Raw genomic sequence first — 15913 nt, 5'->3', positions numbered from 1 at the left:
CTTTGAACTGGTTGGCTTCAGTTGCCTATTCATGAAAGAGCTGAATATGAATGACAGAGCACTGCCTCAGGAAGGAAGGCATCACATTAACTAAGCATAGCCCCGTTGCTAAGATTGCAGGCATGCACTCATTCACACTAAACTAGGTATCTAAATACCTATGTGCAGGGGCAAAAATAGGGCATCGAGTAGCACTGCATTTGAAACCTCAACTTGCAAATTATGGAGAAGCTATATGTTGACATGGAGATAGCATATCTTGCAAAGTATCTCATTTCTGAAATGAAAGCAGGTTTTTCTGTGTTGCAGTTGCCAGTTTCTGAAATGCCCTGTCTTAACTTTCATCCTGTTGACTGCATATGGAATTTGTACACATATTAGCTATAATGTCAACAGAGATGTGACTTTTTACCAAAAGTATCTTTTCTTCTCCAATATCATAGTATTTAGTGCAAAGTACTAGATCGCTTTTTGGGGTTCATATGAAAAGAGTTGCCAACTTTGAAGAAGCCTGTCTGTCTCTTTCATTGATTCTGTAATGTACATTGATTAGCAGGTGCTAATGTTTAGCTCCTGCCATAAAGATTCAACTGATTTCTGCACATCAATCCGCTGTTAAAGGGACTAGGACAGGACAGGCTGAACAGACAGGATCATGTTCGGTGTGGTTATTAGGCTACTTTATTTAAATATGGTTATGTGTACTTGTGAAATACACTGTACTGCCTACATTAAAATGGAATAGCCACTGAAAGCATAGTACTAATCTCTGAATTCATAAGGTAGGAGTAGTTTCAGATGTAAACATAAGGTGCTAAAGTCATCATATAGAATTTTTCACATCAGGCAAACTGATGGAAAACCTTAAGCAGCTGAACTGGGTCTTGATTGGAAGGATAGGGACTGTTGGCTAGATGGGCAGAAGGGGAACTGGTCATGGTAAGTATCATGGCCTAGTTCTCACAGAGATGCCAAACCTGTATCTGCACTGTGCTGTTGCAGATTACAGGTTGCAGCTCATGTGCCTGAATGTTTCTCCTGACAAACATTCCTGTGTATATAGAAAACTAGTACCTCAGGGAGATGTCGAGGCCAGGATATTTCCTTTGTGCAAGGAATGCTTTGAAGGGAGGAGCTGTCAGTCATGTGAACCACACCTGCAGTCCAAAGGTTTGCTCCTTCAGTGAGAAGTATATGTACTTGGTCAGGTGACATTCTGTTTCTTAAATCTTGACGAGAGTTGAGGAGCAGGCACACTTGTCCTTCATTGTCTGCCTTTGTCTTGTCTTAGCTGGGGAACAGGAGTGATCTGCTTCTTACGATAAAATGTGTGTACAGGTGAGAGGAGCTGCATCCTCTCCGGCCCAGCATCTTGCTAGTACTAGAGTCAGATGGTGGGGGGAGGACTTAAAGTATTTGGATGGGGTAAGGTTTTGGGGATTCAGCTGTCCTTACTCGCATGCATACATTTTTCTTGTTAAAACAAAAAACAACCAGACTCCCCATGCCCTGTGTTAAATGTGAATGGGGACAGTGTGAGAATAGACAAATACAGCTACTCAGCATGCCTAGTTTTGCCCTTTTTTTCAAGGTGTGACACAAGATAAGTCTACCAAATGTCCATCTTCCATCCTTAACTGGTTTTAATTTTTTAATTGTTTTAAGCAATTCAAAGATGATTTTATGGAGTTTTCAGCCAGGCCATGTAAAAATATGACTCTGAGAGCACAAGCCAAACATAGTCATTGCCTGCACAGCAGTTGCTGCACCAGTGGAGGGTATTACAAAAGTGTGTTTGTGGCACCCAGGGAGCAAGCAGCACTGGCAGGGAAACCTGCGCTGCTCTACCAATACTGCATCCAAGCCTACTGCCCAATGGAGCAGGTAAGGTCACACCTGGTGGTAGCAGGACGGTGGGGGTGGAATGGAGATGGAGAGGGGATGTTCTGGGGTGGGTAAGGGCAGAATAGGGTGGATTGGGCATGGAGAGAAGGTGGGATTGGCGAAGCAGACCTCTACCCTATCTTAACCGTCTTCTGGGCCTGCTGGTATTACATGGGGCTGCTCAGTCGCAGATTTGAGTAACCTCATAGGGTTGGCTGGGGAGATGTCCAGCCTGCTCAAGAGATGTGCTGGATATAATGAAGGCTGTGCAACCCTGCTGCACCAGGGCAGTTTAGGATTGAGCTGTGAATCATTGGCAGATCACAGCTGACTGTGATCATAATCAATCTGGCTTACTGGATTGATTATAAGGAAAAATATCTACCAATAACTACAAGTTGTTCTGTATGTGAAAGGGGGGGGGGGGAGATATTGTAGTCCTTGGCAAGTTAAATATATTCTTATGATCTTATCTCAAATCCATAGATCAATTTTTCAGGTAGAAAAAAATTCTGTGTGTTAACTTAAAAATGACCATACCTGAACTGTGTGCATCTTGTTCAGTGAATCTGTAGCTGTGTTGCTATGCTGATAATCTTACTATAAGTGCAGGCAGACAATACGTCACATTTTATCTCTGGTTATCTTGTTTATACTTTGTGTTGCCTAACATTCCAGGTCTTTAAAAAAGTTGATGACTAGAGCTATACGCTGAGCTATTCGAGAGATGCAGATAGGCCGCGCTGCAGCCCAGCTGCTTGCTGAAACAAAGAGAAGCATTCTGAGTGGTGCGGCGAATATGCATTGGGTGTGTGTGTGTGATTCTGTTGTAGACCAGACACAGGCCTGTGCAGTAATGAATTTAGAAGACTCGGGCAAGGCCCTTGGGATTTTTTAAAATCATTTGTTTTATCAGTATGTTACCTTGCCAGTGGGATGATGTCAGTCTGTTTACCATAAAATGTGGTCAGACAGAGAGAGACAAATGCAATGTGTGGTAGCATTTTGTTTTGGTAGGCTGGGCTGTGGTTTTTCCATCCCATTTTTGAAACTCTGATGCTTCAGAGAAGGAAATATTTTAAACTACATTTTGTGTACAGAATAGAGGGGGAGAGAAAATAGAGGGAGGGAGAGGTTGGGTGCTGTATGCTGTGTGTGTGTGTGTGTGTGTGTGTGTATTTGCTTGCTATACCCATTTCAGTGCCTACAGTAGTTCACTTGACTGTGGGGAAAAAAATTGCTTTAACCACTCTTATGGCACAAACCTGCTGACAAGTATGTGTCACTGTATTCAGTGGGGCTTACTCCCAAATAACTGTTTAGGATTGCAACCTTAATAGCATAGTTTTTAAATCTTATAAATATATATTTTAAAACGTTTATATCCTGCCTTTCATTCTTTTTGAGAAATTCAAGTTGACTTACAAGGCTAAAAGCATAGTAACAATATACAGCAATAATAGCAGTATCCCCCCAAAAAACAACAACAAAGAAGCCCCAGCATAAAAATAAAATAACAAAGCAGAAGAAACCACAGCAACCAACAATATCACTTACTACTGATCAACTAAAGGTAGGCAAAACAAAAACATTTTAATTCCCTTTTAGAATGCCAGCCATTAGAATGCCAGTTCTAATGGCCAACAGGAGAAAGTTCCAAAAATTGAGCCCCACAACCAAGATGGCCCTGTCCATGAATCACTGTCAACTGTACTTCTCAAGGAGTTGGCAGCTGCAACAGGACCTCTGTAAATATTCTTGTGAAATGGGCAGATTCATAGAAAAAGGAATGGTCCAATTATTTAGATCCCAAAAAGAACATAAGGGCCTTTGGATTGTGCCTTGAAACGTACAGACAGCCATGGCCCATGGAGGTGGAACTGCAGGGATATGTTATAGTCACAACCCCTGGCTCTAGTGAGCAACCTTGTGGCTGCATTCTGTACCAGTTATTGTTTCCAAATATTCTTCATAGGCAATCCCACATACAGTATGTTACAATAGTCCAACTTTGATGCCACTACTGTGTGGATAACCATAGCCAACTCTGACTGATCCAAGAAAAGTCACAGCTGATGTACCAACCTGACCACCCAAAGGCAGTCTTGGCTACAGTCAGTATCTAGGTAGTCAGGCTCAGAACCTGGTCCAAGAGTTCCCCACAACTGCAAACCTGATCCTTCAAGGGGAGTGCAACCTCATTTAGAACAAGTTGAAATTCCAGATACTGGGTGACAGGTGTTTATGCTCAAGGCACATCTCTCTAGTCTGGATTCAGTTTAAGTTTGTTCTCTCTCATCCAGTGAAGAGAAGGGGGCGGAGTGGAATTCTTTGACTTTTCCTACAGCAGAAGTGGTGATGTCATCAGCAAGAATGGTCAAATGCTGCCTCTGGAATTTTTTTTCAGATGATCTTATCTGAAAAGAAGAATTGGCCTCTACAAGTGGCAAACTGAAACGTTAGTAGTAGTAGTAGTTAGTAGTAGTAGTAGTAGTAGTAGTAGTAGTAGTAGTAACTTTACTGTCATTGTGCTACAGCACAAAGAAATTTATGCACCTTTGAGATACAAGCATAAATATATACTACAATTCCAACAATCACACTCTATACACTCACCCACACATTCTATACAACATGCATCATAATATAAAAACAGTATAACAGACCATAATGCCCAGGAGCATGGTAATAACTATATCGCCTTATTCAACGTAATTATGGCTTTGGGATAAAAACTGTTCAGGAGTTGTGTGGTGCGTGCTCTAATAGTTCTGTATCGTCTACCTGAAGGCAACAGTTCAAAGAACATAGAGCCGGATGGAAGGGGTCTCTCAGAATACTATATGACTTCTACAGACAGCGAGATGTATAGATGTCCTCCAAAGCTGGTAGATGAAGGTTGATGATGTGCTGCGCGATCTTAATAATTCTCTGCAGAGCTTTTTTGTCCCCTGCAGAGCAATTTCCGTACCACACCAAGATATCATAGGTTAGGACGCTCTCAATGGTGCAACGATAGTAAGACACAAGCAGCAGCTGTGACAAATTTAACCTCCCAAGCTTCCCCAGAAAATATAACCACTTTTGTGCCTTTTTTTATCAACATGCTGGTGTTAATGGTCCATGAGAGGTCCTCTGTGATGTAAATACCTAGGAATTTGAAACTAGCACCATGTATAATGGTGTGTGTACATCCCTCTTTTTAGACACAATAATTGTGTCTGTGGGCAGGAGGTCTGGTCTAGAGGGTAGAGCCTCTGTCTGCCTGAAGATAACATCCACAAGGTCGCCAGTTCGAAGCCACCGGCACCGTGCGACCTTGAAGCAGCTGACAAGCTGAAGCAATTCTATCTGCTCTGAGCGTGGGAGGATGGAGGCCAGAATGTGAAGCCAGATCGGAATGAAACACCTGAATGTTGTGGTTCTTGAAATAAAGAACCTTCTTTCAATTGTAAAAATCCCTATTTAATAAGGAATTTAAATAAAGCCTGCCTGTGTAAACCGCCTTGAATAAAGGCGGTATATAAATAAAAGCGGTATATAAAGCGGTATATAAAGAATGCCAGCGGTATATAAAGAATGCCAGCCATTAGAATGCCAGTTCTAATGGCCAACAGGAGAAAGTTCCAAAAATTGAGCCCCACAACCAAGATGGCCCTGTCCATGAATCACTGTCAACTGTACTTCTCAAGGAGTTGGCAGCTGCAACAGGACCTCTGTAAATATTCTTGTGAAATGGGCAGATTCATAGAAAAAGGAATGGTCCAATTATTTAGATCCCAAAAAGAACATAAGAGCCTTTGGATTGTGCCTTGAAACGTACAGACAGCCATGGCCCATGGAGGTGGAACTGCAGGGATATGTTATAGTCACAACCCCTGGCTCTAGTGAGCAACCTTGTGGCTGCATTCTGTACCAGTTATTGTTTCCAAATATTCTTCATAGGCAATCCCACATACAGTATGTTACAATAGTCCAACTTTGATGCCACTACTGTGTGGATAACCATAGCCAACTCTGACTGATCCAAGAAAAGTCACAGCTGATGTACCAACCTGACCACCCAAAGGCAGTCTTGGCTACAGTTGTTGTTGTTGTTGTTGTTTAGTTTTTTTGATGTTAAGTGAGAGATTATTTTCTTTGCCCCACAATAACAACTCCTGTACTTCCTTCCTATAAGCAGACTCATCATTCCCACTAACAAGCTCCACCACTGTAGTATCACCTGCAAATTTTATAATTATAATTTATAATTTGTAACATAATTTATAAGTTAAGGGCTAGGCCAGTGGTTTCCAAACTTACTGGGATCATCTTTTTCCTGGCTGCACTTAGTTCTGCCATCTTAGATAATCAAAGATGGCAGCACCCAAATCTCACATGATCCAAGATAGCAGTACCCTGGAGAGTCAGTAGGAGGTGCATCCAGGAACTTCCTGCGGTGCCCCGGTGAGTGTGACATGATGCCCTAAGGTGCCACAGTGCACAGTTTGGGAACTAGTTGTCTGTGCCTTTGACTAAGAGCTGTCTGAGAGAGACATTATGTCATTCATGTTATGTTTAGACTATGGTTCTATTCAAGCGTACATGGGAGTAAGGCCTACTGAACACAGTGAAGCATGCTTTTGGGTAAACATGCATAGACAAATATTCAGATTTTAAAAAAAAATATTTATCTGGGATTTTTTAGATTATCTTTTTCAGTTAGTATACATTTGCTTTGGGCTATTGAGATCCTCTTCAAGAGTTTGGAATCAAATGAATTAGATTTTTAAATGAAATGTAGTAAGTTCCAGAGTAGGAATAAGTGGCAGGAGAACACGTATTTCTTTATTAGGAAGTTATTTTCTTGCCATATAGTCTCAGTGGGGAGTGGTTATGGAAAGTGTGAGTATGGGGGTGTCATGATGAGACCACCAGTAGGCTGCATCTATAAGCCTGCACAGACTCCCCTTTCACTATTACAAGGACAGTGGTGCCAGGCAGATGCAGAAGTGACGAAGTTCAGCTGGTGCTGGTTCAGTAGAAACATTCAAAGCAGATCCAAGAAATTTAGTGTCCAGGGTCTTTAAAATATGAACCGTGCAATATATTTTCAGGTATATGCAGGAGCTGTTTAATTGTTTAGCACTGTTTTGAAATAGCAGTTGTGTCTAACATTTGACATGGGTGGTGAGGAAGAAGGTTCAACTTCATGGCACTAAACCCTATTTCATTTCTGTTGCTGAAAATAAAGTACTGTCAGATGAATAATGGACATTCCTATTAGATTTAGTTTTCTTCAAAGATCAGAAAACTTCAAAGGTGACCCTGAGTATGTAAGCGGGATGAAAGTAATGTGGGAAATATGACTGTTTCAAGTGACCAAGGTTTCATCTTTTGAAGTTGGTGCCAACTTGTCTCTCAAGGATTGCAAAACTGAGGGAATAGTCTTTCTTGCAGCTTTGGCATAGGTGATAGGAACAAATTTATTAACTATGAAACAAAAAGATTGCTGTCACAATGTTAACATAGTGCATGCGGTGAATGTTGTATTGCATTATCTTACATATGAAGGACATGAAATTCAAAATAAGAAAGATGTCTTTTTTGTTGAGCCTCTAATGTCGGTGTAGGGAGTCTGGAACTTTTGAGCTTCAGGGAGCTTTTCGAATGGAGTTCTGTTAGGCTACATGCTTCTACCCAAGTTGATTCAACTAGAGAGATTTCTTCCCGTATCTGTATTACCCTCACAGATAACATGGTATCAACAATGTGTATCAAATGACAAACACTGAAAAGAAATGCAACTTTGAATTGTATGGATTAGAAGGTTTAAGATCTATAAATATCTCTCCCCTAAAGCCAGTACATTGGGAGGAGCAGCCGAGTTAATCATAATCTGCATACTAATTCAGCAGGATGTCTAGATATTTAACTAGAATGCCTGGCTTGCAAGCATTTTTTGCTTTAGTATTCACATGGAAAGTTACAGTTTAGCTTGGTGCCAGAGCCTTGAATAGAAGTCCTGACTTGTGGTGTGTTTATAGGCCACAGAATATTTGCAAGTTTATATCTTGCCTACTAAATTGGCAAAGTGTTTATTTTTACTGGTAAACACAGTGGAGATTAGTCCCTTGTGGCTTCTTTCACAACAAAATAGTATTTGTTACATAGTTATTGAACTGTGCTCCTCTTTTTATAGGTCAGGTCGGACATGAAACTGGATGGTAGCAAACATTTCCTTATGTTTTATGAGTTACTAATGAAGTAGAAATGTACTAAATTTTGTAATTATACTGGGAGAAAAATGGTTTGGTCACCAGTGAGGAAAATGACATAAATCCCTTGAAGTAAGGTAACAGTGTATAAGTGTGTTATGAAACATTGTCAGCCTATGGTTTCAGTATTCTATGCAAAAGTATGTATGAAGCACAAAGAAGAACTTGCAGGAAAGATGGTTTTAAAAAGAGTTTCATTATGCAGTACTATGTCGAGTGGGTACTCTGCTGATACTTTTTAGCCATAGGATACTCTGTTGATATTCAGTGGTTGATAACTGCTAAATTAGAATGCACATCTTCACTGTTTTTGTTCTTCTTAGAATTTGAATGTCCGGGACTCTGGGTTTTAACCACAGGATCTGACACTTGGGTCTAGCTAGCTTAATGAGATACCATAGACTCTGTGCATGCGCATGTATGCACATGCAATTCTTAGAGCCTCCACAGGTACAAAATAGATTAGGTGTGTGCAACATCAGCCAATATGGTCTATCTGGACTAGTCAACTCTGGCCTGAACATCAGTAACCTGACATTCAACCCTTTCTTATCTACAAAACTGTTCACTTGCTGAAGTCCAAGCTGAATCTTCCAGCTCAAGCCACTGACATCAGTATTTGTGGTTAAAACACACCTTCCAGATCTAGATTCAGGCTATGGAATCTACCTGTGGCCCTAATTGGTCCTGACAGATCCCTACAATGACATCCCAGAGGCATCTGGAATTATAACTGCTCTTAGTGGTAATGTTGGTGGATCTAAGTCTGACCCAGTGAAGCTGAACGTCTTCTTTCCTTAAGTTTGTTGCCAGGCAATTGTGGCAATCCAGGCAATTTCTCTGGCAATAAAATATTGTTATAATCAATTCATATTTGTAAGTACTCATGTAGTATACTTGTCATGCGATTATTCCACATCACACAGGGCATGGGAATCATTCATTTTACAGTGTTTCATGTTAAGAGACTCACATGGAAGGCATGGATTCTGACTCTGCCTTAGTTTGTTAAAGCATTGTGATAATGTGTTGACCATGGCTGTTGACGTTGCTCAGCTTTTAGGAGGAAAATGGTTAATTGCTGTATGTTTCAAAGAAGCATTTTTTAAAACATGTTTTTTCCAAGCATATCAGTTTGTATTATCAATGGAACAATATTGGCTTGGGTTGAGAGAGAGGGAATGAATGAAACCTTAGAAACTAAAATGTATAAAGCTGATCACTGTGTTGATATCTGAAAGTAATGAATTCCAGTGTTGGATTGTTCCTTGCTATAAAAGTGGACTGTCTGCCAATAAAAATACTTGTAAGATTATTCATCAGGTTTGACTTTAAGGGTACTTGAGGTGAGTTAACCGTACTTCTCCACCCCACCTCTTCAGTTGCTGTTTTATTCCAATATTTATATTTTAGAAACTGAATCCTAACTAGTGTTTGGTTTGTGAAAGTCATGTTTTATTTTAAGCAGTTGAATGTTAACTTCTAGCCACATTTTAAAATGTCTTGAACAAGCTGGCAAGGTAAGCATCTTTTGGAATGTGAAGTTCTTACTTTAAAGACGTGCAGTTTATACCCTGTTGATACATTTGTAACTTTTCCTTTATAACAACAGAAACAACAAAAAAAGCTTTGTACATCTGCTTTTTCCCTAGGTGAAGCTGCTCTACGAGGGGAACCCAGGATGCAGTCGCCAGTATCCTCTGTTGTAACCAACCATAGGACAGGGCCACCCCTTGTTGGTCCTTGCAAGAGGAAGTTCAGCATGGACCAAGGAGATGATGAACTAGACTGTGAAAATGAACATGTCTCTAAAATGAATCGAATGTTCAGTCCCCATCTGTGAGTTTTTATTTTATCTTTACTGGTTTTTGTTTCACAGTAAATTAATGAAAGTGATCATTGTTTATAAATGATTTTGAATTGTGTTTTGTTTTGAAAAGTATTCTACATGGATCACACGTATGTAACATAATGGAAGTATGCATTTTAGAAGGCATGGGACTGCTGCCAATAGCAACAACTCCTTGTTGAACTCTCCCCTTCTCCCTGTAGCATGTTAGTACCCTGTGCTGTGCATTTCCCTGCCTGCCCAACAACTCCCCCCCCATGCGCGCAGCTGCTAAAGATGGAAGGAGAAAAATGCTTAGTGTCTCCCCACACCCTGCTGCTACAGATCCAGAGGGAAAAGTGTGTAGTGTGTCCTTCCCCCCCTACATTACATATTAGGGAAAGTATCACACGCCAAAGTAGATATGCCTTTGTAATGTGCTCTTATGTCTATTTGTCTTTGGTTTATATGCTGAGTTGAAACCCAGGTATTTAAAATATTTTTACTTGCGATGGGCTCTGCTGTTTTTGATCCTCACAAAGGAGAAACTGAACAAACAGCCAGATAAGAACAAGGGATTCTAAACCCCCTCCCCCCACCTTATTTCTGCTTGCTTCTGCTGACAGGAAATTATTGGGTATGTTTAAAAATACCGTTCCTATTTGCTTTAACTTTTACCCTCAGTAATCTCGTATGCCTTAAGTCTCCCTACCTAGAGAGGAGAAAAAAATACTTTTTTTTTAAGGGCCTGGAAATTTTGAAACAGCTGTTCTGCAGACTGCACTCTGACAGCTGCTTAGGCTATGGTTATTGCTAAACAGTTACATGCTTCCATTTTCACTTGCCAACATGCATTTTTCACTATGCAGGTAAAATATGGATTGTTGGAAACAGTTTTCCTCTGTTCCATCTATTTTCTGTGTTCATTCCAAAGAATGCTGTAGTAGTTGGCATGAAGTAGAAGCTGAAAGAATTCCTTTCATTCTTGACTAGAGGAAGTGATTGCAATGTTTCAGTCAGAGCCAGCTTGATAACTGTGTGCTGTTCCCTGCAGCCTCAGCTCAAGAAGCTCTCCACGTTCCACACATTCCATTCAGCATTGGATTGTTATGTTCAGTCATAAGATGTGGACTGAGGTATTTTATCCTCAAATAAATTGCAGCAGTGTTAGTCAGAGGCTTGTAGACTGCAGGCTTGGAATTTGCTACAAAGAAGGTTTCCAGTGCAAGAGCAAAAAAAAAATCTTACAAACAAGGATTTTTTTAAAATGTGCAATGTTTACACTGAGTTAGCTACTTCAAATCACTCCTTAGAAAGAGAATTGTGATCCTGATTGTTGTAGCAGTTACCTCATTTTAGATGGGAGAAATCAGGGTGTGTTTCAATTGTTGATTTTGGGAACAGAGGGAACATGTTTCCAAATTCACATAAATAGTAGAACTAAAAGACAACTTGCTTCTATTTAGAGTGTCCCATTTTTGTGGAGTTGTTTGAAGCTTGAATTGCCAGAGCCATATGAAATCTTCTAATTCGTATATCCAGAAACCATAAGAGAGAATTTCTATGGAGTACTCTCAAAATGAATATTTGCATTTATATATACATAAGCAAATTTGTGAACCAGGGCTAATGTGTACCATAGTGATAATATACATCCCTGTGTATGAGATTTGGGAAAACGCAGGTGGAAGCAGAGGACTACTTGATCGTTGTTTTGTGTTGTTCCTGAACCAAAACATGATACAGAGGTCTTATGAGCCATTAGTTAGCTCCAAGAAGGATTTTTGTTAGTGATTAAAAATAAAGGAATTTCAGCATGTATGAGAATCCCAGTACACTGCATATAATTATTTTTAGTATATTCTGTTTGTTTTGGGGGTACTGTGGTGCAGTTTGCTTAGATGAAGCTCCATTTCCACAGGAGCGGTGATGGGAAAAATCACTTCTGGGTGAAAGCAAAAATGATTCAACAGACTGAGCTACATGTTTGCAGTCCTGTATCAACTTTGGCTAGTGCAGAAAGTTGGAATTTGCATTCTATTTGCTGTTCTTTTATCTTTGGACAAAATGATAAGTGTAATTGGTGGCTGTGTTTTCCTTTGAATTCAATTTTTGACATAACTTTTTAAAATACTTGTTCTCATTTGTACTCTTTTTTTTAAAAAAAAATATTGAATTCATGGGAGTGCTTTGCAGCTGTTTCACATTATGTTAAATCATGCTTATGGTAAAAACTATACCTTTCAGTGAGATACACTCCATAAGTTGCTGACTGTAACTTTAATAGGCAGTGTTTATCAGACATTTAACAAAGTCTGATCTACTATAGGTTTTCTCTAGGCATGGATGAAAATACAGCCACTTTGTTACTTCTGTATCCAACCTATACAAACCAGGTTGGATAAACTTAAAAAAAAAAACTTAATGTAGCGAACTTTAAAAAGTACTTTGAAGTAAGCTTCAAAACTGTAACAAAGATATCCAAAATACTGTTACCTGTATTTCAGTATGGGACCTGTCTAGTGTACATAAGACCGATCTGGAATGGTATACTGTAGTTACCTGGCAACTACAATGCCAAGTAAAATATATTATTCTTTATTTCTGTATGCATGCACTTATACATTTAGCCTCAGGTATAGATTTAACTGTGTGGCAGAAGACATGGTTGATAGTAGCTCTTCAGACTATGCAAGGAAATGAAGATTATCAACCAAAGCCACAGGAATGGACTTGGTGTATCTTGCACATTTCTGAAGAAAGAGATTGGCAGTACCCAAAACCAGTAGGTTTCATGTTAGGCCTGAAGCTGCAGAGTGTCTGCAATTCCATGTTTATTCCTCCCAGAAGGAAAAGTGGAAAATGTTAATAACTTCTCTAAAATATTAAGCTGAGTAGTAATAATAAACTTGCAGCACTTCTGCAAATCCTGAGCTGCACTTGGTCCGGCACAAGTCCCTTGTGCCGCAAGGCATGTATGCACCTCCTCGTGAGTCTGCTAGGCCAGCGAACGGAGGCTGGAATAAGCCTCCGCGTCAGTGGAGACTGCACATCTTGAGTCGGCCGAGCTTGGCCAATGCAAGACTCTGGGGTGGGTGGGGAGGAGGTGGGAAGGGGCAGTGGGTGGCTCCGGGGGCGGGTGGGAAGGTAGTGGGAGGCGGGTCTGGGATCCAGCAGTTATGCTGGATCCCAGCCCCCATTCCCAGGGAGTTCAGAGCAGCTTTAAGCTGCTCCGCTCTCCTCTGACTTGTGCCACTTCAGGAGGTGATGCACGTCCAAGGAGACCATAGGGGCCAGGGTGGCTTACCCAAAGGTAAAGGAAAAAGTTTCCCCTTACCTCTGGCTGAGCCACTTTGGGCACCTATCCTGCACTGGATATAGTGCAAGCCTCTTGGCTTGCCTGTTCCAGCGCAGGATAGGAGTGCTCCCTTAGTTATATATGCCTAATGTTAAAAAGGCCCTGAATTTAAATGTTTCACATATCCTGTTTTGCCTCTCAGTAATGAATGATTTGATTTTTGAATACTATCCAGTGGTTCTCACACATTTAGCACCAGGACCCACTTTTTAGAATGAGAATCTGTCGGAATCCACTGGAAGTGATGTGAAAATCCATGACCAGAAGATCCAGCAGGAAAATTTTTAACCATCCTAGGCTGCAATCCTACCCACACTTACCCAGGACTAAGTCCCATTTACTCATTGTTAAAAGAATATACGTAGTAGCTTGTTAATGTACAGGTCTGTAACATTTCCCCAAATGCAGTCATATACCATGGTAGCATCAAGTCTAATATATTAAAAATAAAATATGGAAATGAATGGGGACCCACCTGAAATGGGCTCACGACCCCCCTATTGGGTCCCAACCCACAGTTTGAGTAACACTGCTGTAAACCAGAAATCCCTTCCTGGTCTTTTGGTTGAAGAATGGGAGAGGACCTATTCCTATTCTCACCTTAATCATGGGGTGACTTGATATACTTTTAGATATGCATCTGGTTGATTTGAAAGCAGCTTAAAAAATGTCTGGATGTTGCAGTGTAAGTGTGATGCTAATGAAGTGTTGTCCTTTTAAAAAGAGGTCTCAGCCCTGACCTATGTTGTGTGGGTTTCTTGTTTGTCAGGCTGGAGGTATTTTCTCATTTTCACAGTTCAGCTGAAAACAAAGGCCTCCTTATCCTTGCAGAGAGCTCTGAAGAGCTGACATCAGCCTTTTCCCAGCAGGCATCATTACTGCCTTAAGAGTCCTTGCAGAGAGACAGAAAGCTTGATAATTTCTCTGTAGGCCATTTTCTCTGCCAAGTAACAAATGCAACAAGCAAATACTATGGGCACTAAAGTGTTAAGAAAATAGGGGAAAAGTAATACCAGCTTGTTTTGTTTCTAGCTTATGCATATGTGGCTTTATCCTGGGTTTGTTGCAAGCTATGTAGCCAGGCTTCATTCAACACCTCACATTTATTTTAGGACATTATTTTTCATGCTATGGAACCTTCTTTAGTTAGCATGTTTGTGCCATAGTAGAGTAAATGTATGGTTGAGATTCTTCAAGAGTTTTCTGAGTTCTTTATTTAGTTACTGGTAATGTTGAATGTGCATTGTTTTGCATTTAAAGCTAAATTGCCAAAGTTCAAAAAATGGCAGAGCCACACCATAAGGGAGTTTCAGGTCCACCCTTAACAGCATTCTCTTGCCTTTTCCTCTGAGTGCTTGTGGCAAACGCAACTCCTCTCTACCTTCCATTCTGTAATGGCCAAGGCCAGCACCTGCCCTCCATAATGAGAACTTGGGCATAAACCAAGATCACAAAGACCAGGCCCATCCTCCGACACCTTGATTATGCTGCCCCTGCAGTGATCATTAATGGAGAAGTATATCTCTCCCAGCCTGATTATTGCCAGCTATGAACTTCGGCAACAGCCCAGGAGTGCTCTTCCATTGGCAGACAACTGACATATCTTGGCCAATTAGCACCCCACGTTCCCCAATATAGCCTCCCTACTCTAACCCAACATTTGCTTGACCCTCGACCTTCTCCATACCCCACACCATTCCACAAAGCTCGTAAGTCTCATTTTACTTTGTCTATTTTACTTGTGTACTTTGTTTACTTTGCACACTGGAAATAAAAAAATCTCTGCGCTTGACATGGGCTTGGCATACTCCTTTCCCCCAGTCTTTAAAAGAACCACACAGGCTGTGGGCTGGTTCGAGGTACATCCTTTCCCTCTTCTGCAAAGGACTACGGCAAGCTCAGGGTGGATGAGTGTGCCCCAGAAAGACATAGCCATGCACTGTTACTAACCATTGATTATCGCTGTACTGACCAGTGTTAACATTGTGGGCATCAAATAGCTGTTTAGGGAGCTACCAAAATTCCATTTCTTCTTTTTTTTTTTTTAAAGTCCCTTTTCATCCTCTCCTGTCCACTTCTTGAGCAATTGACCCTTAAGTTTGGGTCTTTTAAAGTTTTGATTTCTTTTCTTTTTCTTTTTATGGTCTATTATACGTGAAGCTATTTTGGTTTAGTAAGCATTCATTTTCATCAAAGTAATTAATAAAATGATATGCCAAGCCGAACTTGTGGTTGAAACTGAACTTGTGGCTTGCCTGATAATGGAATAAATGCAATTTCAGTGATGTATTACAATAATGGAAGTTAGACTGGGTATGGGTGTTTGAAAAAAAATTTTAGGTTCCTGTTTGGAAAGAACTCCTTCTATCTTTGTGCAATTAAATTCATGGCTAACTTCAGCCTTTTCTTAAGTTGAGAGTCACATTTTTTCTAACTGATAGTGATGTACCAACGCTTCACTGCGTTCAGGTGTGCTCATGGCTCGGTCTGTAGATTCTCTACCTCCAGATATATTCCAAGCTTTGAATAGCTGGGTGAGTGCATATGTGTGTGCATTGAAGAGCAAGGGAAAAGATCATGGGT

General features: G+C 40.6%; 1 protein-coding gene across 2 annotated transcripts in view; it reads left to right on the top strand.

Moving 5' to 3' along the window:
* The window catches only part of VGLL4 (vestigial like family member 4), a 108724-nt gene that overhangs the window by 62512 nt on the left and 30299 nt on the right, over positions 1 to 15913 (top strand). For both annotated transcript variants that reach the window (XM_066617213.1, XM_066617211.1), the window contains exon 2: positions 9797 to 9983. In XM_066617213.1, the coding sequence (XP_066473310.1) occupies positions 9797 to 9983 (187 nt within the window). The remainder of the gene's footprint in view (positions 1 to 9796; positions 9984 to 15913) is intronic.

The sequence above is a fragment of the Tiliqua scincoides genome, chromosome 2 (assembly GCF_035046505.1).
Source record: "Tiliqua scincoides isolate rTilSci1 chromosome 2, rTilSci1.hap2, whole genome shotgun sequence".
Taxonomy (NCBI): domain Eukaryota; kingdom Metazoa; phylum Chordata; class Lepidosauria; order Squamata; family Scincidae; genus Tiliqua; species Tiliqua scincoides.
The sequence above is the reverse complement of the archived record's forward strand: the minus strand, read 5'-3'. Positions and strand labels throughout refer to the sequence as shown.